This window comes from Sciurus vulgaris, assembly GCF_902686455.1.
Source record: "Sciurus vulgaris genome assembly, chromosome: 11".
Lineage (NCBI taxonomy): Eukaryota > Metazoa > Chordata > Mammalia > Rodentia > Sciuridae > Sciurus > Sciurus vulgaris.
In genome coordinates this window covers 105,674,475-105,702,222 of record NC_136472.1, presented here as the reverse complement: position 1 = coordinate 105,702,222, position 27,748 = coordinate 105,674,475, and the positions used below count along the sequence as shown (strand labels likewise).

General features: G+C 37.2%; 1 protein-coding gene across 4 annotated transcripts in view; it reads right to left on the bottom strand.

Annotated features, from left to right (window-relative positions):
- The window catches only part of ZC3H12C (zinc finger CCCH-type containing 12C), a 79,996-nt gene extending 56,552 nt beyond the window's left edge, over window positions 1-23,444 (bottom strand). The window contains exon 1 of one of the 4 annotated variants that reach the window (XM_079101597.1): window positions 23,296-23,444. In XM_079101597.1, the coding sequence (XP_078957723.1) occupies window positions 23,296-23,328 (33 nt within the window). In that variant the 5' untranslated portion in view covers window positions 23,329-23,444. The other 3 variants (XM_079101598.1, XM_079101600.1, XM_079101601.1) reach the window with 3 other exon arrangements.
- Between the last annotated feature and the right edge of the window lie 4,304 nt (window positions 23,445-27,748).

Here is a 27,748-nt window from a genome sequence, read left to right as displayed (position 1 = left end):
ATCTGGACATAGGCATTTTAAAAGCTCCCCAGCTAATTCTAATGTGTAAAGTTTGAGAATAATGACTTAAGAGTTTCTTTCTCCACAATTTCACCTGTTAATAATCCTATTCATTAGTACTGAATATTTAGCTAAAAACTCAAATCTGTCATGAAGCCATTACTGGAACATTGGCAAATTCATCTTTAAACCATTTGCACAGGGTCTGGTATATGTTTACTAGTGCATAATTCTGGAAACGGCACCTAGTAGAAACTCAAACATTTATTGAAAGAATGACAAACAGTTGATCCTCATTATTCACAGATCTGTATTTGCAAATTTGCTTACTAGTTAAAATTTACTTGCAACCCACAAATTAATACTTGTGGTGCTGACATGGTCACACTGTACACAAGCACAATGGTGAAAAATTTGAGGTGCCCGACAGACCTCCAGGAGAGGTGGAGCAACATGAAGCTCTGCTTTCATATTTAAAGTCTTACACTGTAAAAGAGGGTCGCTATTTTGGTGGTCTATTTAATTTTTCCCTATTCATGTTGGTAAACAGTCTTTTTAAAATGGTAAACCGGACTGAAATGCTATCTAGTACTCTGAAGAGCAAGAAGGCTGTGAGATGCCTTATGGAAAAATACACGTGTTAGATAAACTTCGTTCAGGCATGATTTATAGTGCTGTTGCCATGAGTTCAACGTTAACCAATCATCAATATAGTATCTTTCAACAGAAACACACATTAAACAAGGTTATATACTGATGAATTGATAAATATTCTGACCTTTACAGTAGTGCCCCTGATCTATAGTTTCACCTACCCATGGTCAACCAAGTTAGAAAATACTGGATTAAAAAATTCCCCAATAAATTATTCATACATCTTGTCAAATTTGACATATGTTTTTGATGATGTTTGTTTCTGTGGTGCTGGGTGTCAAACCCAGGACCTCACACATGCTAGGCATGTGAGCTACACTCCAGCCCCCAATCCATAAATCTTAAATTTTGTGTCATTCTGAGTAGTGTGATGAAATCTTGCATTGTTCTGCTCCGTTGGACCCGGGTTGTGAATCATCCCTTTGTCCAGAGTATCCATACTATACATCACCAACCTTTCAGTCATATAGCTACTTGGTTATCAAATCGATTGTCATGGTAGCAATCACAGTTCTTATGTACAGGGCTCAGTACAATCTGTGGTATCAGGTACTAACTGGGGGTAAGTAAGAGGACTACTGTATCTTCTCTAGCAGGAATGATTCAGTATTCACTAATTCATTGTTTGTGGGAACTTAATAGGTCAAAGTTATAAAGAATCACAACAATTGACTGTAATTTCTCCCTCTCTTCAAAATACATATACATCTTATCCATATTTTTAACATCAGTTTCATTCAGCAAACAAGAATATCCTAGATGCCACTCATTGAGGACAGAACAAGAACAAAGTCAAGTCCCCTTCTCTTAACTAAGGTTAAAGTTTAGTGTATATGGAGGGGCAGGGTAGAGAATGTAAATGATGAACAGGTGTCAAGTGACTGAACTGTTAAAAACTTTGAATAAGAGAATGCTTTACTGCTAAAGTGATATTTGTGCAGACTCCTAATGAAAAGAAAGGAAACAGGTCACAGGGGTTGATCTAAATGTTGGTGCCCCTGTAAAATTCATATGTTGAAACTTAACACCCAATGGGATAGTATTAAGAGGTGGTGCCTTTGGGACGTGATTAAGTCATGTGGTCCCAATCCTCAATGAATGGGATTAGTGTCCTTAAAAGGGAGGCTTACTTAAGTTCCCCTTCCCCTCATCTACCATGTGAAGACATAGAACAAGGCACCATCTAAGAAGAATGAGCTCTCTCACTGGACACTGAACCTGTTGGTACTTTGATTTTGGAATTCCCAACCTTAAAGTTGTGAGCAGTAAGTTTCTATTGTTTATAAATTACCCAATTTAAAGAATATTGTTTTAGCACCAGGAAAGAAGACAAACAGGCAATGAAGGTCTAAGATGAGAATGTACATGATATGCTCATGGAACAGCAAGATGGCCAGTATGACTGATGACAAGTGAGCAAGGGGAGGAGTCAGATGAGGCCAGAAGAAAAGGCCAAGGGAAACCAAGTCATAGAGAGCACTGAAGGGCAGAGTTTTTCAACACTTTAAACTGCATATGAATCATGACGTAAGGATCTTGACAATTCTGATTTATGAAGTTTGGGGTGGGGATGGAGCTTCCACATTCTAACAAGTTCACAGGTGATGCTATTTGCTGCACAGGCCAAATGGGTCCCTGGACCCCCACAGCAAGTAGTAACAGTAAGGACTTGGCTTTTATTTTGAGATGAAAACCACAGAGGCATTTTGAGAGATAAATGATAATCTTATTTCATATTAATCTCTTATAAACCTGGGTTTACTTAACTTCTGATGTGTTTTACTGATCTAGTCTTATTTCTGTGCCTGTCCCACAAATTAAGAACTGTAGATTTACAATATCGGGCACCATACATGTACAAGTCTTATCATTACATTCCTTCTGTTCATTTTCATATTTTTATCCTGGGTATTTTTGCATGTACATGTTTCCACATACATTTCAAAATTGTTGACAGATTTTAACCAAAAAGCTGTTGAAAGATTCAGGAAGATTATGCTTCACCAATACTTGCTTAAAAAACACTACTGACTTACTAAAGTGTTTAATCAAGAACAATTATCTTTCAACAGAGTCCTCTATATATCTTCATGGGGAACTTATACATTTCTTATTAAACTTATCTTTAAATGTTTTGCTTTTTGTTTTTGCTGCTGTGAATGGAGGGTTTTCTTTCCTCATTATATTTTTAACTGGCTATACTGTTGGTATCTAAAATATAAAACATTAAAATTCTTAACGTTTCTATTAGTGTTTCACTGAAGCTCTTGAGTTTTCTATATACATATAAAATTATCATATTAGCTCATCAATTTTTATCTCTTGCTTCATACTTTTGTCTAATGGTATTATAATATAAAACCAGTTATTTTGTGTTGTTCCAGTATTACTGGGAATGACTCGAGTGTTTTTGTACTACATACACAGTACATGTACATAGTATATGTATGTATGTGTATAATGTATGTGTGTGTGTATGTAGATATATGCACAAATATTTATATTCATATAAAAGACTTTGGGCAGATTAACTTCCCCATATCTCAATGTCCTCAACTGTGAGGGGGAAAAAGGATATGATTGTTTTGAAATTTAATAAACCAATAAACACGAAACTCTTAAAACAGTGTTAGGTTTAAGATAAGCATTCTTAAGGAGTAGAGAATTTATTTATTAGGGAAATAAGATAAACAAACATCTGCATAATACAGGGCATGCCAAAATTAAACTTTTTATAGAGTTATGGCATACAGCACAAGAGACAAAGACATGGCCTCAGATCTAGGAAGGTTGTGCAAGGTGACACATGTATGAATGACAGTGATGACATATTCCTATATGCACTAATGGTGTATGCGTCTTTGAAGGGGAAGAGTAGGAAAAGGCAGGAATAAAAGAACTGTTTCCTACGGAAGAACACTGACCAAAGATCCAGAAGTCTGAGAGATGATAAAACATATAAAACATGAATTAATATAGCTACAGAAGTGGTTAGAAAGTCAGGATGTGGCTAGTTCACAGTAAGTCTTGAATACCATACTGAGGAATTTCAACTTTGGTAATGGGAAACTACTAAAGGTTTTTGCTACCCACGTTTCAGAAAGGTAATGGGGAACTACTATGGGTTTCTGAGATGTGCTGTTTTCAATGTTTTAGGATAATAACTCCAATTGCATTATTTTGTACTAGTTTTGGGGTGGCAAAAGGTGACTAATATCTAAAGTTATGCAGAAAAAAATGAGATTCTTTCTGAAAGTAAATGGGTCTAGTTAGGATTTGATACTAAAGAAAAAAAGAGGAAAGAGTCATTAAAAAAAAAAAAAAACCCTGATGGCATCAAATGAGACAAACTGATACAAATATATCACAGAATGACAGAGGACTTGGGTAAAGGCTATAATGGACACTGAGGGAGCTATTTCTATGAAATGAAAAGAGGTGGATGAATGAGCAACTATTCTTCACCATGTTTTTGTGCCACAGACACCTTTCTCAGTCTATAGACTTTTCAAAGTAATGCTTTTAGATATGTAAAACAAAAACACAGGGTTGCATTTCAAAGGAAGCCAATTATACTCACTAAAACATTAAAAATTGTAACAGTGGAAATATATGCCTTTTATTAACACATTAAAATAAAAAAGATGAAGCACAAGATCTAATAACTATCAGAATTTGAAGTAGTTAAAAGTGCTAATGATATTTCAGGTTATTTACTTCAACTGAATTTCTGTGGGTGGATACTGCTATTAATATTGGGCTTGTAGCTTACATTCATAATTGAGGGAAATGCTAAATTTCAATTATAGGATATGAAAATAAAGATGCAAATTTTCCCCATCAAGTATCACAGAACCAATAGAACACAGATTAAAAACACCCAGTAAAGAGAAGATTTGCTGAAAAGGAGATGATGGCATATATTAGGCAAGAAAAGATCAAGATACAGAAAGATATTTTGCGTGATGGTAGAAAGCAACAGAAAGTTTCAAAGAAGTCCCCTCACTTTATGGGGGATAAGAACTTTAAAATAAGAGAATAGATTCAGTGGGGCAAGAGAGAGAAAAGATATGTGCATGCACATCTGTGTATAAATGAATGAAAGAGAATAACAGACATTAACTTTAAAAAAGGAGGAAAACAGTGAAGTAGGGAAAACAACAGACTTGGTTCTGTCAGGAAACCAATGACTTTCCTTTGTCCTATGATTCTTTGCTAAAACTAACCAGACTTTGACCCTCAACTCTATACTCCTTCCTAGCCTCCACAAGATTCAGTGGGCCAGGACTGACTGGGAGTAAAGAAAGGCAAGGAAAGAGGCCTCTGGTAGGGAACTACTAGTCATCTGGAGCAGAGGGTTAACTTCTGCTGCTCTTCCACCTCCTTTTCCAGCCCGGTTTTTTACCCTTTCCTAGCACTGCAGATACCTAGAGGCTTAATATTGCCATTTGGCAGTCTACTTCCATCATTGTAACTCCTTCTAACATCTTTCCCACCAAAAATTCAAACTCCAAAAGAAAGATCAGTGTGAGAGTGTTAAGATACTTAAATGTCTACGAGATTTTCTATTTTGTTGGAGTATAGATTTTCAAAATAGCTTCTAATTATGTTTTGTATTTCAATCATGTCTGTTGTGGTATTTCCTTGTTCATTCCGAATTTTAGTAATTTGGGTTTTCGCTCTCCTTCTCTTTTTAGTGTGGCTAAGGGTTTATCAATTTTGTTTATTTTTTCAAAGAACCAACTATTTATTTTGTCAATTTTTTCTGTTGTTTCCTTTGTTTCAATTTCATTGATTTCAGCTCTGATTTTAACTATTTCCTGTCTTGTACTACTTTTGGTGTTGCTCTATTCTTCTTTTTTCTAGGACTTTAAGCTGCAGTGTTAGGTCATTAATTTTTTTTTCTTCTTTTATTGAATGCACTCCATGAAATAAATTTTCCTCTAAGTACTGCTTTCATAGTGTCCCAGAGATTTTGATATGATGTTTCTTTGTTCTCCTTCATCTCTAAGAAATTTTAATTTCCTTCCTGATATCTTCTGTTATCCATTCATCATACAATAGTGTATTATTTAATCTCCAGGTGTTGGAGTAGTTTCTGGTTTTTACTCTCTCATTTATTTCTAATTTCAATCCATTATGATCTGATAGAATACAAGGTAGTATCTCTATCTTCTTGAAAATCTACACTCCAACAAAATAGAAAATCTCAAAGACATCAACAGGTTTCTAGACACATATGAATTACCTAAACTGAATCAGGAGGACATACACAATTTAAATAGATCAATTTCAAGTAATGAAATAGAAGTCATCAAAAGCCTACCAACAAAGAAAAGTCCGGGACCAGATGGGTTCTCAGCAGAGTTCAACAAAACCTTTAAAGAGCTCATTCCAATACTTCTCAAAGTATTTCATGATAGAAGAGGAGGGAACCCTCCTAAACTCATTCTATGAAGCCAATATCACCCTGATACCTAAACCAGACAGAGACACATGGAGGAAAGAAAATTTCAGACCAATATCCTTAACGAACATTGATGCAAAAATTCTCAACAAGATCTTAGCAAATTGCATACAAAAATATATTAAAAAGATAGTGCACCACGATCAAGTGGGTTTTATCCCAGGGATGCAAGGTTGTTTCAACATTCGGAAATCAATAAATGTAATTCACCATGTCAACAGACATAAAGTCAAGAATCACATGATTATTTCAATAGATGCAGAAAAAGTATTTGATAAAATACAGCATCCCTTCATGCTCAAAACACTAGAAAAAAATCGAGATAGTGGGAACATTCCTGAACATTGTAAAGGCCATCTATGCTAAGCCCATGGCCAACATCATTTTAATGGTGAAAAACAAAGCATTCCCCTAAAAACTGGAACAAGGCAGGGATGCCCTCTTTCACCACTTCTATTCAACATTGTCCTCGAAACTCTAGCCAGAGCAATTAGACAGACCAAGGAAATTAAAGGGATACGAAGAGGAAAAAAAGAACTCAAACTATCCCTATTTGCTGATGACATGATTATATATTTAGAGGAACCAGGAAGTTCCACCAGAAAACTTTTAGAACTCATAAGTGAATTCAGTAAAGTAGCAGGATATAAGATCAATGCTCACAAATCCAATGCATTTTTATAAATAAGTGATGAATCTTCAGAAAGAAAAGTTAGGAAAACTACCCCATTCACAAGAGCCTCAAAAAAAAAAAAATAAAATACTTGGGAATCAATCTAACAAAAAAGGTGAAAGACCTCTACAACAACTAGTACAGAACACTAAAGAAAGAAATTAAAGAAAACCTTAGAGGATGGAAAGATCTCCCATGTTCTAGGATAGGCAGAACTAATATTGTCAAAATGGCCATACTACCAAAAGTGCTATACAGATTCAATGCAATTCCAATTAAAATCCCAATGACGCATCTCACAGAAATAGAGCAAGCAATCATGAAATTCATTTGGAAGAATAAGAAACCTATAATAGCTAAAGCAATCCTTAGCAGGAAGAGTGAAGCAGGGGGTATCGCAATACCAGACCTTCAACTATACTACAAAGCAATAGTAACAAAAACGGCATGGTATTGGCACCAAAATAGACAGGTAGATCAATGGTACAGAATAGAGGACATGGACACAAACCCAAATAAATACAATTTTCTCATACTAGACAAAGGTACCAAAAACATGCAATGGAGAAAAGATAGCCTCTTCAACAAATGGTGCTAGGAAAACTGGAAATCCATATGCAACAGAATGAAACTAAACCCCTATCTCTTACCCTGCACAAAAATCAACTCACAATGGATCAAGGACCTTGGGATCAGACCAGAGACCGTTCATCTTATAGAAGAAAAAGTAGGTCCAAATCTTCAACATGTCCGCTTAGGATCAGACTTCCTTAACAGGACTCCCATAGCACAAGAAATAAAAGCAAGAATCAATAACTGGGAAAGATTCAAACCAAATAGCTTTCTCTCAGCAAAGGAAACTATCAGCAATGCAAAGAGAGAACCTACAGAGTGGGAGAATATCTTTGCCACTCATACTTCAGATAGAGCACTAATTTCCAGAATGTATAAAGAACTCAAAAAACTCTACACAGAGAATACAAATAACCCAATCAACAAATGGGCTAAGGATATGAACAGACGCTTCACAGAAGAAGATCTACAAGCAATCAACAAACATATGAAAAAATGTTCACCATCTTTAGTAATAAGAGAAATGCAAATCAAAACTACACTAAGATTCCATCTCACCCCAATTAGAATGGTGATTATCAAGAATATAAGTAATGACAGGTGTTGGTGAGGATGTGGGGAAAAAGGTACACTCATACATTGCTGGTTAGTGCAGCCACTCTGGAAAGCAGTGTGGAGATTCCTTAGAAAACTTGGTATGGAACCACCATTTGACCAGCTATCCCACTCCTTGGCCTATACCCAAAGGACTTAAAATCAGCATACTACAAAGATATAGCCACAACAATGTTCATAGCTGCTCAATTCACAATAGTCAGATTGTGGAACCAACCTAGATGTTCTTCAGTTGATAAATGGATAAAGAAACTGTGAGATATATATATATATATATATATATATATATATACACACACACACACACACACACAATGGAATATTACTCAGCCATAAAAAATAATAAAATTATGGCATTTGCAGGCAAATGGATGAAATTGGAGAATATCATGCTAAGTGAGATAAGCCAATCTCAAAAAAGGACGAATGATCTCGCTGATAAGCGGATGATGACACATAATGGGGGGTGGGAGGGGGGCAAGAATGGAGGAAGGAGGGACTGTATAGAGGGATAAGAGGGATGGGAGGGGTGGGGGGGGAAGATACTTAAATGGCTTAAGTAATTAAATATTTAAATATGAAGGACTCTTGAGATAAAGAATATTCTGTAGATATTATAAGGGTAGCTTGTTAAATCATTAGATAAAATGACTGAGGAAATTCTGTTAAAAATAAAATTTTAGTATTTTACTAAACCTCCCTCATCTCTGTACCTTTCCTCGTGTGTACATGTGTGCGTGTGTGCATGCACGTGAATCAATTTACCCCATTTCTCACTCTTGGAAGAAAGTTTTAAACCATTGGGTTTGGTAAACAAAAAGCTAATGGGGAAGTAAACATTTAGCAATTAAATATATCAGTGTTCAGAACCAGTATTTTTAAAGTAAGTGACTTTAATAGTAAGTTTGTTTGACCTTCTAATTTTGAACACCTTTCTAAGAGGTAACACAAAAAGTTGAATAAGACACTATCACACTTTGAGAAGTATGAGAATTCTATGTACTGTAGGTTTATAAATGAAAATCATTTCAGGATTATGACATGTATATCCATGCTGAACTGTCTTCCTTACACTAGGTGCATACCGCGGAATAAGTACTCAATCTATTAAAATGCACGTGAAAGTTAAGCACTCATTGCTATCAAAGTAGGAAATAAACATTTATGATCTACCTGTTATTTTGAGGACTAAGTAGGCCCAAGACTCAGCACCAAGTAGCATACTTGCCAAATTAACATTCTGGTTTCTGGCTGTCACTCAGAAATTCCAAAGTGCTTTCTCTACCTGCCACATCTTCACTCAGCTGCTTTCACAGCATGGGTGGGTCTAGAAGCTAAGTTGCAGTTGCCAACCTGGTACATGCTTCACAGTCAGCTGGGCCAGCAGAAAAATTTACTACTGCAACCAAATTCACAAAATCAATTTTCTGAAGTTTCTTTCTTATAAAGTGATTCCTTATTGTTGTAAAAAATATCACATTTGAAAAATATACCACCTATCCTTTAAAGCTAGTCTCAGTATAGAAAATCTTTCTGATTTATGGGATCAGGATTTAACTTCAAGCAAGAGCAGCCTCTTGCTCCTCATTGATGTTCTTACTCAAAAGGGAGGTTTTAAAGACCCTAGGACCAGTCTTAATTAACATCAGAAGACCTCCAAGAATGCTGAAAAGCATTTATTTAATTGGGAAATAAAAAGGCAGTGTTTGACGCATTAGGAGTTTGTTATTTGTGTTACTTGTAGGAGTCAGCAGAATCACTACCAATCTCTATTTTCAAGAATGTGGAGCAATATCTATAATTCCATAATTCTTTGGGTCAGTTTATTCTTCCCATTCATAAACAGGGCAAGAAAGAGAAGTTAGTTTTTTTTTACTTCCAAAGCTAACCATCCTAGAGTTAGGGTAGGAGTTTTCAAAAGATACTCCCTGAAACACTGTTAAACTAATAAAGAGAGCATAGTTGGTGTCATGGAAAAGCCACAGGTACCTGCTCAACTTCCAACACCCTGGAAGCCTTAGAAAATTTATAGAAGGGAGTACAGGGGCAAGAGGTATGCAGATTAGTAGGAAAACTCCATTTAAGGACTCAAATACTTTAAAAACAAGCTAAGAAAATAGTTAATTTTGAAAGTTACATCATTCTATCCTTACATAAAGAGGACAAAAGCCCTGACAATCTACAGCATAAGATTTATTTCTCTTATTCACCTTCAATGATGATGTTATTAATCTCTAAGGTATGTTAAGTATTTAAACAGCAGCAACAAAAAGAAATGACCTCTATCTCAAGTACTGATTTAATATTTTACCATGGGCTACTTCAAAACTGACATATAGATATTTGCACTAGACCAGCTTTTCCAGGTCTTGAGGAAAACGCAAACCTTGAGAGTAGACCGTGATACATAAAAAGTGATAAGTTAGAAGCAGACAGATAATCCACATCAAATTCTAACTAGCTCTATTGTTATAAAAATAAAATTATAGACTATTTAGAAATGGATCACAATAAATGATAACCTATCAGATGTGGCCAAACTGATATTCCACAGTGTAAATTTTTTTAACAGAAAAAAAGAAATTCGACATTTAAAATCATACAGGTTAATATGAGCAAACAATCCAAAGTAAAGGTGAACAAAGGAATAAAATAAAAAGCAGAAATAAATCAATTAGGAAGCAAAAATAAGTAAAATTGGTTAATAAGAACCAGGGATGTAGCTCAGTAGTAGAATGTGATCTTAGCATGCACAAGGCCCTGGGTTCAATCCCCAGCATTAAAAACAAAACAAGTGATCTGGTTAATAAAATGAAGAGTTGGTTCTAAATGTTGAATGAATGAACAATGAATGAGTGAATAACTTCTGAATAGTATAACCAAGAGGTCAGAGAATACTACACATACATAACATTACAAATGTAATAGTCAATGAAATGGAAGAGATTCTTTAAATGTCAACAATTCTGCATAAATCTTGGTCAATAAAGAATCCATAATCAAAACTGACATTAGGTGCAAGTATGAATAACCATGGGAAAAATAAAAACTTTTTAAGATTTTATATGACGTTGCACTGCTGACAAAGTATCAATAGGTAGGTCCTACAAATGTGTTCTAGCAAAACCTCAAAGTACCAAGCATGTCTTTGTTTCTTAGATTATTCTAAGAGACCAAACATGGAACTAGTTTGTGAGGCTAGCATAAATCTGTTGACAAAACCCTACAGTTGACACACAAACTAATCAAATATACATATACTCTTACTTATATAAAAAAGTCGTAAATGTAACAAAAGCAAATTATATGGTATATTGAAATTATTATAATATCTAATAATTTTTTTGACAAGTTAAATTAGGATTTCAGTACAAAAACTATTTAATAAAAATCTCATGATATCAAAATGTGATTTGCCAGTTTCTTAAAAGTTCTGTTTCAGTTTTACTGCATTTTGGGGGCTTATAAATTGTTAGAATCTTTTTTTGAGGGGAGGGCAATCATTTTCAAACAACTTTTGGCAAAGATGCATAAGGGAATTGGTAAGGGGAAACAGGGACTCTCATTTTAAGACTAGTTGAATGAAGAGTTTTGTTTCAAAGGGTATAAACTGTTGTCATTGACTTTTAATCAGATTTTATAGATATGACATAACAAGTGGACAACTGTGAAAAGAATAGGTCTCAAATTATTTAACACTGAGACAAGGATAGAATATTAAATGGAATGAAAAAAGTAAAATTTCAGTCTTCTGGATTTATGCTAGTTGACTATTGGCTCAATTAAAAATGAAGAGATAATATCTAAATATTAGAAATGTATAGTTGCAGATATTTCTTAAAAGATCCTTTGGGAGCTAGGAATATAGGTTAGTGGTAGAATGCTCACCTACCTATGTGAAGTCCTGGTTCAATTTCAAGCACTACTACCAAAACAAAAACAAAAAAGACTTAGAGCTTTAATAATTTAAGGGAATCCCCATTACATGCAAAGTCATTTCTAAGTTTCTTACATTTAACTATTATAGGTACTGTTGGAACATGTATATATGCAAGGTATACTTGTATTAGAAAATAGTCACAGGCATTTTAAAAAGTGGAAGTCCCATTAAAGTCAGAAATAAGCCCTAAATGCTTCTAATTAATCAGTACTGTTCTTTGATTTCAGCCAATGTAACAATGCAAGAAAAAAAGACAAAATTGAAATATTGGGAGAAAAAACACATATTACTAGATTGTTAAATATTCTGAAAATAAAGACTTGACTGAAAGAGTTAGTAGGTCTTAATAATTTATCTAATAGTACATAAAAAAGAATTCTGTGAGGTAGACAAATGGTTATATAAAATAAGTAACTTTTTTAAAATCAGCTACTAGCAGGCATAAAATATATTATGAGTTGAATATCCCTTATCCAAAATGCTTGGGACCAGTAATGTTTCAAATTTGAATGTTGTTGAATTTTGGAATATCTGTATATACATAATGAGATAACTTGAGGATGGGACCCAAGTTTAAAAATAAATGCATTTGTTTCATATTTACCTTACATACTAAATAAATGAAAATCATCTATAATAATGATGGCTAAGGACTTAGGTACTTCAATATACACAATCAATCTCCACAATCATGATAGTACCATGATGATAAGTATTACTATCATCATTTTACAGGCAAAGAAACTGAGGCTTAGGGAAATGAGAATTTGCTGAAGATCACATACATAACCAGTAAGGCACTCAAACTCAGTCTGACTCCACAAAATGAGCTTCTTACACTATACTCATTATAGTCTACCCAATGAACAACAACAACAAAAAGACTATGGAGAAATAGTGATGAGAACTGAGAAGGGAACACTCATGTATTTTTGACAGAATACTAACTTTCCTAGAGGGCAATTTTCATGACCACATCTTAGAATGTGTTAAAAATATATTTATCTGGACATTGATTTCTACACATAGACATTAATCACAATGCTGTTTATTACAAGAAAAAAAACAAAAAACAAAAAACAAAACAAAACTGGTTATGACCTTTGTGTCCAGAAATTTACCCATTTCTTCTATTGTTAGGGTATAATTGTTCATAGCAGGCCTTAATAATTCTATTTCTGTGGTACAGTTATAACATATCTCTTTTTTCATCTCTAATTTTTTTGGGTCTTCTTTCTCATTTTTTCTTGGTTTGGTCACAACCTAAATATTAAATGATACGAACTCAATCAAATTATAATACTTAGATATGCTCAATGTCATTTGGCCAGTAAAAATCATCTCTTAAAAGAATACCAAATGACATAGGAAAACTCTTATGAAAAGCAAGAAACAAAACTATAATGCATACACTTTTAAAAGGATGTGTTTACATTGGAATTTTAAAAAATAAAAACAAGGATACCAACATTTTAAGTTATCTCTGAGAATTATAGATTATTTCACTATCATTTTAAACTTTCTATATTTTATAGTGATAAAACACGTGAAAATATTAAATTCAAAATTTAAAAAGATAAAATGAAATAGTCAAAATAATAAAAATGAACTTTACAAAACACCTCCCCATTAAAACTATTTTTCCTATGTATGATATTGTTAATTAACATAATTTATGCCCATGATTTTTGTTACTTAAGCCACTGTTCTGTATTAGCAAAAATAGAAATAATGTACTTTATCTAAAATATATCATCTATTGCACATTAAAAGACTTTTAGAGTTGCACTAGTCATTTTAAATTATAGCAAAATTCCAGAAAGTATTTAATTCACCAACTCAATGGGGCCAAAGAAAATGAGGACATAAACACTTAAAAAGTATAAGTCAACAATGAGGAGACAGCCTCGATTAAATGGGAAAGGTACAAAATAATAAAAATAAATTATAAAGTAAGAGCCTAGATTTGAAACAGACTAAATCACAGAATAAGGATAAAATAAGCCCACACAATTTTGAATAGGAAATGAGTACAGATGACTAAGAACAAAGAACAAAAACTAATTTTAGCTTCATCCTAAAAGACAAAGTAATAGATTTGAAAGCCCTTTGAAAAACCTAAAATATAAGCTGACATTTTAGTAACAATAAAAGTAAGCTTGATTTTATAGAAGTTTCATTATTGGCAATTCCAAGCACTCAGAATACAACCAAGAGCCAGAGAATAAGTAGAAAAACAAAACAAAATCTCTGTCCAATCAAATGAATGGATACTGCTACCTATTTTAATAATATTGAAAGCGTTCTTTGTGCTAAGTACTTTTACTTTTATTATCTTGAATTAGTAGAAAACTCTGCAAAGCACATGTGTTTGATAGATAAGTAATCAAAGAGATATTAAAAGTCTTGCCTAGAATCATAGGTAGAATATGGCAGGGCCAGAATTCAAATGTATATCTACCTCAGGTCACAGCCATCACCTTCTCTCTTCATACAGTGTAAACACTGACTTCTTCAACCTAGATTATTTGAGCATCCTATAATCACTGCCTAGAAGTTTCATTTTACATATAATATTAGCTTGTTGTCATCCAGTTTCACGGTCCACAACAGATATCATCTGCAAATTAGAGGAAGGGAGTGATAATGTCAGCAGGGAGCAGCTAATACCAAGGAGAGAACAAAAATCATTGATATGAATCAATATAAATAACTGATTCCTGCTACCTCATCATCTAAAATAAATAACATAGAAGTATTGCTATTTAGTTTGGGGTAAATTAGAAATCTCAATAACTTAGGTTAAGTTATTTAGCATCTCTAGGCATCAGTTCCATCACCTGGAAGGCAGGAAAAAAACCAGCATACACTTTACAGAGTTGTTATCAAACTAAATTGTATAAGTTCTAAACTTTGCCTAGCACAGAGTTAGGGTCCAATAAATGTTAGCTATTGTTATCTTTCAAAATAACTAATATCAAAGGCCACATACTATTTGAAAATAGGAAAATATAATATGAATTACTTATTCTTTCTTTTAAAATAGATAAAATGTTTTCGTCTTAAGAACTAACATTCTGGAAAATTCACTTTTATAGTATCCTTTCCTTGCTAAAAGGGGTAATCAAAGTTAATTATATTATTAAAAGGTAAATAAGTGTGTATTGCCACTCAAGAAATCACATAATATATTCTCAGTTAATTTTTAAATGCCTGACTACCGACTGTTATTTGCTCTGCAATGATTATCTTAACCATCTCTTATTCATCTATTTTTTTTTGTTGTTCATAACCATCACTAACAGATTATTGGTTAATCCTCGAAACAAGTCTATGCAGTAGGTCATATTTTATTTTATAGATGAATAGCAGAGACACAGAATGCAGAAAAGAAATGAAGAAGAAACAGCTCTTAACTAATCTGCTAGTGCTATGGAGAAACGTACAGTATTTTGAAAATGGGGGATTAAGCAATTAATTTTGATGGGGGATTAGGAAAATGCTTATCATATTTTTTTAATTTAAAATTCATGTGCAGATTCTACAAATTATATAAAGATGAATGTGAATAATTGGGAGAATACTGATCAAAATATTTACATAATTTATTTCTGGGTAAGGAGATTTCACATGAACTTGAAGTTTTCTCCACACTTTACTCTTTCTTAATCAACTTGTACCATATGTCAGTACTTTAAAATATTAAGTACAAAAAGTAAGCATTAAAATTAGACATTAATGCTCATCTAATACACTGTCAAAGATTTTAAAACTTAGTACTTAATAGTTCAAACATGGCATGAAATCAGTACTCTGACTCTTTGCTAATGGGTACAAATACATCAATACTACTTTTTTGGTTTAAAAAAAACATCAAAAACCTTAAGGCTTATTCTCTTTCATCATTACTTCTTGGAATCCATCCTAAAAACACAATAAAGAAAAAATTTTTACTGAGATGTTCAAACCATTATGATATTAAAATATTGGTGGAAAAGCGCAAATGTCTAAATGAAATAGGAGAATGATTAGATAATCTATTGTTAGGAAGAAAATGTTTGAAATATTTTGAATGTCATAAGAAAATCCTTAGTTTATGTTACATGGGAATGGGAAGATGGAATTCAAAGCACTATCAACAATAAAATTCAAGTGTACCGGAAAATGTCATGCCTCTTTAGAAACAAACTCCCAAACAAGATGATTCTATTATATTGTTTAAACCTCACGATAAAAGATGAATCTATGACCATGTATTAGGTTATAGAGGCCTTATTTTTGGTTAAGGAGGACTAAGTTGGAACCCTCACTCTGCTATTAATAACTGTGGACAAATGCTGTAGGCCCATATTAACATTTAAAGGCTTTTAAAAAACATTTGGTATATTTAAGATCAAATCCCAGAATCTCAAAATTTTAGGTGTAAATGTGGAATACTGATTTAAAACATTTTTTTATTATTTGCTGACCATCTTATTTAATATTTCTCTTCCAGACACAAACTACACCCCAAGATTCTACTTGCCTTCTTATTCACCCACTACTCAGATGTGCCACAAGCTCCATATGCAGGTCCACCCACTCCCTGCTTTCCTGCCACAGCTCCTTGACTCCTACTCACTTGGACATGGCTCCCGCCCAGGTATACCTACTTGAATCCTACCTTGGAGGTCTTCCCCAGTATCTGATTCTCTCACTTCTTCACTCACAACACTTAGTGTATACTATTATGTACTGTCTATTCATAATTTATCCTCTTAGAGGTCAGGGGCCTTACTCGGCACCTCTACTGATACTAAATAATATTTGCCAAGGGAACAAATGAGCAATAACAGGCAGATTAGTTTACAATCTTATTTCCAACACTAAAGACAAAAAATTTTCTTACTTGTTTTTTAAAAAACTACTATCAAATTAGAATGAAAGAATTCTCTAGTTTATGTAAGAAAATAATGAAAAACACTAAACGGATATAAAATGATAACACCTTTACATATGTTATAGTAGTTAAAAAATAAATGTAGAAACCACTGTGGGCTGCTAAAATCAAGGTAAGGTAATTCAGTTGTAGAATGAGAAAAATGTTTTAAAGATACAATTTCTATTAACCACTTAGGTCCAATTTGGCAGATGCAACTCATCAAAACATACCTCCAGAGAAGGCTGCAATATAAAATATTTTATTATTCTAGTAATTAAAACAAAAATTTTGTAAAAAGGAAGTGATTAATAAAATTCCCATCAGCATACAAAAACTGCAAGTGTCTGTTTTCTATCCATTAATATTTTCCATTATACTACTTTCCATTAGACTTTGATTATTAAATGGGGGAGGGAGGGCTCCAAATAATTATCTCTTTGTTATTGTTTTAAGTCTACTTTGGCCAGGGGAGCAGAGCAGTCGTAGAGCATCTAGAACATGAGAGGCCCTGGGTTCAATACCCAGAAAAAAATTCTTTACTTTTAGTTATAATGTGTAAGTATGTTTATAATGACTAGATGCTAGAAGAATTGCAACTTACTGTGAAAATAAAACCACTCTTTAAATAAAAATATTCAAACATTTAAATTATGCATTTATAATCAACTATGATATTTTTTATGGTACCTTCAAGGAGATATAAGCAGGCCAAATTGGAAGAAAGGTGAATAGCGGGGCAAGTCTGAAATAGTCGTCTTCCTGGGCTTGTCACAGTAAAATTTATTTTACGAATATTTAATCAACTATCTATATATTCAAACATAAGAGAATACAAAACAACCAGGGATTTGGTACTAAAACTGTATATGTCAGAGATGAAATAAATGAAACTCATAACCTCTGTACTCTTGACTTTTTATGGTTCTTGGAAAGTCCAAAAAATGTGTTTGAGGCGTATTTCCTATTTTCTGTTTATATTAGCATTAGAAAATTAAAAACTCAGTGAGGAAATAAGAACCAAACAACTTCCCAAATTTCTGACTATACAGTACTCAGGCCCAAGGATATCTGCATTTATTCTAAGATGATAAAAAAAAAAAATCTGAATCAATAAGTGCCTGATGGGCCTGGAGATAGTCCAACAGTATTGCAACCAATAGGAAAACTTTCCCTAAATCGAGATTAGTGTTTCATCTCTTTACCACAAAACACAAAGCAGGATTGTTAACGGGTACCCCAAAGGCAAGAGGCGCAGTTAGAGAACTCAGGACTTGGAAGCTACCTCTATTTTTCAGGACTATAAGCAGTAAAAGACGAAACAGTTTAAGAAAAGCGGGATTCATTTCTCCAAGTTATATTTGTAACACCTCTTTGTCAGGAGTTAAAAATGTGAAGTAGCCGAGCTAAAAAGAACGCCGGGTGTGAAAGAACCGAGCTGGAGCCTGAGCGGAGAGGGAGCAGGGACGCGGGAGGGGTGAGGGGTCTCCGTTAAGACCGGCCGGGAGGGGTGACTGGATAGAGCGATGGGTAATAAAAGCGAACGGCTGGGGCGGGATCCCAGATGTCCGCTGATGCCTCACCCCACAAGCGCGCGAGGACCCGAGCCGCAGCGGCAGAGCCGCGGGTCCGTTTCCACCGCGGACGCCGAAGCCCGCCTCCATGTTCGACCGCCGTGCCCCCGGCCAGGAGCGAGTGGACCAGTGCCCTAGGCCGCGGGGCCGGAGACCGGCCTCACCTAGCCCGAAATCCCGGCGGGACCAGCGCGGCCCGCGGGAGGATGCGCTGGGCTTTCCGCTCCGCGTCACCCGAGTGGCGGGAGCTCGGCGAGTCGACTCGGGCAGCGCGACCCGCCTGGGCCTGGAGATCAGCCGGCTCGGCCGCTCCGACCCCAGCTCGGCGTCCAGGCGCGGCCTCCGGGTCCCGCGGGCCTCCCTCGTCCGTTCCTTCAGCGCCCCTCTCGCCGCCGTCGGCGCCCCAACCCCCTTCCCGGGGACAAACCTGGGGGCCGCTACCCGGCATGGCCAATCCCGCGAGGAAGCGGCGTGCGGACCGCGGAGCCCGCGGCCACAGCGGCCACCTCGGCCCTCCCCGCGCCAAGCCGCGCCCGTCCGCTCGCCCTCTCCGCGGGCCGCGGCCCCGGCGCCCCCTCTCCCGGCTGGCACACCCCACAGTCGCGCGCACACGGATCTGCTGCTCAACCTACTTGCAGTCTCTTCTCAGCAGCCATCACATGCTCTGGGAGCCGGGCAGCCCCGGGGCCCTCCGGCAGGCGGCCGCCTTTCGCCTCAGCCCTGGGCCGCCGCGGCCGCCGCTAGGGCGCAGGGCAAGCGGGAGGCTCCCCCATGCCGCCAGCCCGCCCGGCCAGCCGGCCGCACGCCGGGGCCCCGGCTCGGGCGCACCCCCGGCCCTCGGCTCGGCCCGCCGCTCGCGCAGCTGCTCCGCGGGCGAGAGCGAATCCGGCTCGGCCGCCTGCCGCCTCGCTGCTCGCCCGCCCGTCGGCAGCCGCCGCCGCCACCGCGCGCCGCTTCCTCCTCCCCTTCGCTCTTTTCCTTCTCCTTCACCGCCTCTGGAGCCGAGGTTGGCAAACCAGCACCTGCTGCTGGAGATCGCTGAGAACTGAAACAGGAAACCCCGAGCCAGGGGGAAAACCCGGGAGGCGTGGAGAAGGGTGAGGGGAGCTGCTGGGACCTGTCGGGCTCTACCCGGCTGCTGGGGCTGCCCGACGTTCCCGCGCCTCCTCCCCAATCGCCCATTCCCTTTCCCGACACAACCCGGGGGTCCCGACCTCCGCTCGCAGCTCCTGCGGCGCTGTCCCGAGGGCGCGCCTGGGCTGGTCAACACCATCTTCGCCCAGCAACACGGATCGTGCTCGGGGCAATCAAGGAAATCAACCGGCTCCCTCCTTGGGGCATGTTTCCCGCGGTTGTTTACTTATTATCTATATTCTGTAATGTGGAAAAAAAAAAAAAAAAAAAAAAAAACCACACCCTGCATAAACAGGACCATTAGGGGAATTTAAACAAATGAAGCTGTTGGGATTTCACCCTGGGGAAGAACTTCTTTTAACAAGGAAATTGGCCTTGTTGGAAATAGCAGTCATGTCAAAATCAAGGTTAAACCCGGAATAAATCCGGATCTCTTTCAGGAGATTAAGAAACAGCCTTCTGTACTGAGGTGGGCACCTGAGTTGCGAGAGTGAACAACTGTGAGAGCCAAGAACCTTCCTATTCTGTGAACTCAGCATAATCTAGGTCAACATTTCAGAAATGTTCAAATAATCTTATTCACCTGTGTGTGGAATAGTCACCAAGAGCATCATTCCCAGCCCTGGGCAGAATGCATCAGCTTCTGGAGAGAAGGGAGGACCTTAGTGGACTGTGGCTACCATGTGCCACTTGGTCAGTAGTTTGGTTTAAATACCTCATCCCATTTAATTGTCACCACAACTAGGTGAGCTGGATATTATAATCCAGTTATTTGTCCAAAAAATCGAAGCTAGAGGATTTACCTGAAATTATGCTGCTTGACTGAAGTAGCATCCACATCCGTTGCATCCAAAGCACACATTTGTTTCATTGAACCAGAATTCATGCCTTTGATCACACTTTTCACCTTTAGAATCATTTCTCTGCATTGTTTTCAGTATGGCTTAATAGATGACTTAAGCCTGAATTTTGGCTACTTAATGGTAGTGGTATCCATGATGTTTATGGGGACCCAAACTTTATGTTTCCTGTTTAATGTTCTTTACAAAAAAAAAAAAAAAAATCTGACTTTATATGACTCAATTGAGAAGTACAGATGCCTCCACCTCTTTGGTTAGCATCTATTGCTCTTTAGCTATTGATGAAGGCCCACCTAGAGCATCCTTCTGACGAATGGACATAAGCATACTGACTCTACCTGTGAGATGAAAGGAAAGTGTCTTATGCAGCTCATTTTCTGTTTTAGTAGGCCAGTCTTGAGGCTTATTTAGTAAAATTGTAGACAGTCTGACTTTTCTGGTTTACATTCTTTAGTAGCACCTTGAATAACCTAGGAAAACTGGCAACCTGCTCTCTGTTGCAGGGTTAGATTTTATTAGCAGAAAGCGTTGTTAGATGCTCTAGAAAAACAGTCTCTATTCACTGGACCAAACTCGCAGAAGTCTCTGGAGCAGGATTAGAGAGTAGCAGGGACTTAGGCTGGATGTTGACAATAATTGACAACCTCTATGACATGATTTTAGTGATGCCAGGTAGTTTCCTCATCCCACAAAATACTGCCCACACTTACTACCTCTTGCTCTGTATCCTACAGTTCAGTCCAACTGAGTTCCATTCAATATTGATTAAGCTTAGTTAAAGATCAGGGCACTCTGCTTGGTCCTTTGGAGCTAAGAGAGATAAATAATAGTTGTTAATAGCTAACATTTAACAAATGCTTACCAAGTTCTAGATACAACTCTAAGTACTTTGCATGTGTGATCTTATTTCAAAACTCATAGAAGGGAATTCTCATCATTATTTTCATTATGCAGATGAGAAAACTGAGACCACAATTATAGTCAATAAATAATCAATAGCGTAAGATCTAAAATTCAGGCAATCTGATTCTGGAATCGAGATCCATCATGTGAATAAGCTCTACCTGTGCCCTTAATTACCTTATTATTTAGTTGGGAAGATAAAAAGCACATGGAAGTTAAAAGAAAAATAAGATAAAATAATTTATAAGTCTCAAATATGTGTCATGGGTAATAAATGCTATAAAGTAACAGAAAACAGAGGAATCATATCAGGTTGGTATAGGTGAAAAGACAAGATGAATCTGGCTTTGAAAATGAGAATTTGATCTGGATTGTGAAGGATTTTGATAAGTGGGAGGATAAGTGGGAGATAAGAAAGTCAGATCTGTGGAACTGACAGCATAAACAAGGAATGCCAGGAAACGTGGGAACAGGGATAAGAAAAACAGAGCGGAAAGGTAGGACAAAATTACAAAGATTTGCAAAATGAGAGAGGAACACACACACACACTAAAAGAGAAAGAGATTATGTACCCCAAGTACCAGTTAGGAATCTATGACGGGTTTTGTCAAAAGATGACATGGAGACTATTCTATTCTAGGAAGACCAAGACTTTAATGGTTATTAGTTATTGGATGGTTTGGAAAGGGATGGGAAATAAGTTTGAAGGCTCATATGGCATAACTGACCTAAAATCATGGTGTAGATAGTGAGAGAAGAGACAGGTAAGAAGACACAGTAATTTAACAATCACAGAGGCTTTGTGAATGATTGAATGCACTTAGAAAAAGGGAAAAGTCCAAAATGACTTAATGGTTGTGAATGTGAAACATGAAGTATTACGGATAGGGGAAAAGAGAGGTGGACGGTGCAAGGTAGGGGAACTACTTTTTTGTATTTAGGTCATTTGGCCTAATACAGAAATTTGAGGTAATATTGAGATATGCACAAGAACATGTTACAGTATTATGTAGAAAAAGCAGATAGTTTGGTAAATGATGCCCTTATCTGCTATTGAGAGAATAAGTATGAAACTTTAATATGGTCTCTGTTATAACAAAACCCAGATCTGACGGTTTATCTTTATAAAATAAAGAGTTGAAAAAATTTCTGATACAAATAAAATGTCTTATGACTCCGAGTTAAATGAACATTAGGAAATTCCTCTTATATTTTCTTTTTCTTTATACCAAGTTATATTTACTTCCAAGGAAAAAAGAATATATAGAAAAGAATTTTTATGAGTTCAGACACTATTAAGATGATGGAAAGAAATTTAGAGATTATTTCATCTGACCCCACTTTTCATTTTGCAAATGTCAAAATTGAGAATTAAATGATAGTAAAGCTTCACAATAGGCTTTGGACATATATGGCACTTTTGCTGTTTCCAGTTCTGGATAGAAAATTGCATTTTAGTTTCAAAATCAAGTAGGGACCTCAAATTGCAACTTGGAGTTAAAGGACTCCAGTAGCCATGACTCCATGAAAGGCAAAATCTTGGGACAGCCTCACCAGTTAAAAGCACAGGCATTGGAAAGAACAGATGGGGGGAGAATGGTTGCAATAGAAACACTTCTGCTTTTTAAAATGTTGCTCCCCAGTAGACTACCACACATCTGGATTCACACTTGAGCCATAAAAGATAAGAGTTCTAGATGACTGTTCCATCTCACTGTGGCTACTTTAGTCTGGAACTTCCAGTTGCTCAGCCACCTTATCTAAGACCTTTAGGTGCTTCAAATGGTTCAGTACTCTCAGGTTCAAAACCGGCACACAGCCCAGGAAAATGCTTCTAGTTCAATTCAGAGTTTTCCAGGTAGTGTCCTTGGGAATTTTCTCATTCGAAATATATGGATCTAGTAGCTACACTTGGGGTTGCAGAAGAGTTATTTCTCCTATTCTCAAGTCTCATGCCTTCACCATTTCTGCCAAAACACTCACCTTAGTTGAAACAATATCAGCAGTCCCCTCCATGTTCCATCTCCAGTTCTTCAGCCAGCAACTGATTTCCTTTAGTCAAAGTGCTTCACACACACAGGCAGGGGAACACTGTGATGTTTAATGCAGTGTCTTCTAGGTCTTCTAGAGAATTCCGATTAATTTCCACAACCATTAACGTTTCTAGCTTCGTTTGTCATCATTACTCAACAAAAGCGCATGCTATGTAGAGGACAAAGAGGGATACAGCACATTCTTGCCCAGGAACTTCAGTGACTGGCTTGAGCTGCTTATTAACACTGAGTTCTAAGGGAAAGGAAACTAGAGGACATGAGATATGTGCTGTTGACCAATCTCAGGGCTTCTTTTTTTTTTTTTTTCATGGTTAACCACAAGATTCCATACCAGCAGCATGACTCTTCCCCGTCCCCCCTCCCCCTCCCCGCCCCACAATTGTGGGACGCCACCAGATAAGGGCACCAGAGAGCCAGAATAGCAAGGTTTTCAATATGCTAGTATCTTATAGTCATGTGCTGGATTTTGTACCTGAGCCTGATAGGATGACTCCTCAACTTTACCACGTTTGGTAAAAAGAGGAATTCTGAGAACAATGAATACCTAATATAGGAGGGAAATGCACCTAAGGTAGCACTTTGCTATTGAGGACCAGTGTTTATACTATGCTGCTATTTGTGTTAAAGAAAATCTCTGCTTATATAATTGTATAATTTTCTAATGAACACTGAAGAAACTGGTACCACTGGTTGTTCATGGGCAGGATAACTCGATAATTGGGAAGAAAATAAGAGAGATTCACATTTTACTCTATACTGTCTCCTAGCTTTTGAATTTAAAATTGGGTTCTTCGGCTTCATTATTCAAAAACACTTCTAAAAAACTACATTTATTGGTGATGTGTGTTTTGTCCATGCCTTTCTGATAGGTTCTATAAATAACCAGCTGTTACCTTTTTGGTGACAGGAAGAGGAAGTGAAGGGAATCCTGTGAGTTGCACGGGTAGAATCCGGGGCTTCCCAACCAAAGGAAAGATTCCCATGATCATGTAGAAGGGGAGATCCCATAATTGCTTAAGGATTCCCAGTCAGCATTAATAGGATTAGTCACCATTTTTACAACTTAGTTATCAAAAGCTCTAAATTCAGATTCTGCGAAGAGTTTTGATGGGAACTGCTTTAGTCAAGGGGAATGTTCAGGGATGTTCTCATGGGCAGATTCACGAAGGAAATGCACATGAGCTGGAGGCACTGCACGAGTCAGCTGTAAGCATGGGGCAGATGAAGCATGCATGCTTTCTCATAATATTCATTACCTAATATTGTGTGCATGTATGAATACATAACAACAAATCCCACCGTTATGTACAACTATAATGCACCAGTAAAAAACATGGGAAAATACTCATCACCTAGAATTATATTTGCTTATGTGTTTGTTTTCCCACATCAAAATTTAAGTTCCATGAATGCAGAATCTCTGTCTAGCTCCTTGTGCTGTCCTCAGTTCTTCTGTGCCTGGTGGGTAGAAGGCACACTCAGGTTGCCTCTGGGCAACAGGAGCACCGGATGACTCTCTGGTCTCTGGTTGCTTGTTTAGGCACTAATCTGTTAGAAAGAAGTAAAGACAGGGCCAGGATCTCTGAAAGAGTGAGCAAGGTAAACTTTAAATCACAAAGGAATTGGGAAATTAGAAAAGTATTCAAGAACTGGGGATGTAACTCAATAGTAGAACACTTTTCTAGCACTTGTAAAACCCTGAATTCTATCCCCAGCACTGCAAAGAAAAAGAAAAATACTCCAGCAGGGTGGAACAAGTCCAGGAGTTAAATATGAAACTAGCAGAAGGTGGCAGGGGTTTGGTTTTAAAAAGAAAGAAAAGAAAAAAAAAAATACTGGCCAATAAGGGTTAATTAAGGAGGATTTCACTGACTTAAATGAAAAAAGAAAATCAAAACAACCTCATGAACAAAGAAACAACAAATAGTGCAACAATAAAATAGCACAGTGAGCCCTATAAGAAGAAAGGTCGTAATTTACAGGAAGAGCAGGATTATCAGCAGAGCTGGCTTGCTGCTGAGTCACTGCACTACCAGAGACTTGGGTAGTTGAGATGGATTCAGATACCTTGACTTAGGGTCAAGATGAACTTCAGAGTCTAGGATGTGGGAAGGCAAGTGAGTTTAGTGACTGAGGTCAAATGGATACATGGCAAACAATCAGTCAAGATAGTTCCAAGTATGGACTTTCAACCACAGAGTGGAAGTCAATGGAAATTTTATATTGTCAGCTATTTTGTTTGAACACTGAAATTCCAGAAGATATTGTCAAAGACTGTCCAGAAAAAGAAATGAAGATTCTAGCCAGGCATGGGATGTAAAGCATATTTTCATGAATCCCTAAGCAATGCCACAGGCTTAGATGAGATACAAAGTTTCTGTCCACCTTGGAGATTCATTCATTCAACAATATTTATTGAGCATCTACTAAGTTCCAGGCACTGTTTGGATGAACCACTCCTTCCTTAGGCAGACTTGGAGAATACCTAAGCTGAAGGTAGTTGCTGTTTTCTTCTATTCTGCCAACTCCTGATGAGGAGTCACACAGACCTTGATCTTGCTGTTCCTCTGGAATGGTCCTTCCAAACTATCTACAAGACTTTCTCATTAATGTCCTTCAGATTTCTGCTCAAATGTCACTTTATTAGGGAAACCATCACCTAACACCCATCTAGATTTTTAGTCATATCCTCCCTGTATGTACATTTTGGTCCCTATCCATTTCCCTTAACCCTGGGTATTTTTTTAGCATTTTTAATTACCTAATTTGTTTGGTATGTGTGTACACACATATATACATATATATGCTCCTAGATATATATATATATACACATATATGTATATATACCTAAAATATGTGTATGTATGTGATATATATGTGTATATAGGAGGATTCTAGTACGATGCTTTTGGCTTTAATATTCACTGAACACAGGATGAAAACTACAGGCTCATGATATTACCATGATTTTGAAGGCTGGGTAATGGGATCAGGAACAGAATATAAAAACAGTAGATTATGTCTTGTTAATAAAGAAATGGCTTTATAGGAGTAGCAATATGTGAATGGAAATTTGTTTACTTGAAGGTGAAAATGAAATAAAGTTTATTTGAACAAGGTAAAAAGAAATCAGACATGACATCACTATTGGGATATATCACAGGAAACCCAGACAGGTGTAGATACATAGGTGAAGTTTCTTCAGAGAGGTTCCAGTGAGCACAGCAAGGAGACAAAGGAATGTGAGAAGTCTGTGGCTCCCCAGGTATCTGCCACCTACCATAATCAACCAGATGTGGATTATCTAGTCAAGCCTTGACTTATACCATGGACTTTGATTTCCTTTGGCTTCTGTGCTGCCACTTCTTTCCTGGTTCTCTCCTTATTTCTTGTGACCAGTCTTTTGGGTTTTTTTTTTTTTCCCCCTTCTTCTGTATACTCCTACAAAGACTTTCTCTCAGACTCATTGTCTCTTGGCTCTACACACATGCCTGGGGGTTCTCCTGTGGCATTAATTACTACCTATATTCTGACTGATTTTTGCCAAATCTGTCTCTGCAGTCCATACTACCTGATACTAAATAGGCACACAATAAAAGCATCATTTCATTTTTCAAAATGAATAAATTGATTTTATTACGTGCCTACTGTGTGCCAACTGTTGCTGTAGGTGCTGAAAAATTTCCCTCTCTGATAGAGCTTATGTGGCATACACAAAATAAAGAAATGAAGTGAAGCACAAACTGGTTAAAGGCTGGCTTGAGGATAGTGATGAGAAAAGACCTCTTTTAAATCTTATTTGAGCTGAAATGATGTTAAGAACCCATGCAAAGCACATTGCAGTTAGAGTCAATAGCACGAGAAAGTGCTTCCAGATAGTAAAAACTGGCGACTCAGAAGAGAATGAACTGTGCACTGGAGCATGGCGAGGGAGGGAAGGCACTGGACCCAGGTAGGCTGGCCTCTTTGGATGGGTCCTGTGCTCTCCTGTTTGCTCTGGACCTCCCATCTTCCCATTGTCTTACCCCTGGCCAGCCTCCCTTATTTACCTGACCTGCCTGGCCCTTGTAGGCATGTGCTGTTGTAACCCTTTCCTGTTCTTGGTCAATTGCACTGATAGTTAGAAAAAGGTTTTGTACTTTTGTTTACTTCCTGTAGATAGTCTACTCTCTTTGCCTGCAACACCTTTCCCCTAATAACTGAGCAAAGGTTCAGCTCAACATCTCATTCCATTCTAGGACCTTCTTTGAGCTCATCTATTTTGGTTAGATGACTCTCCCCTATGCTTTCAGAGTTCCACATGATAACTAAGGCTCAGAAAAGCTGAGTGTTTCCCCCAAATCATTCAATATAGCTGGGATTAAAATCTATGTTCCTAACCA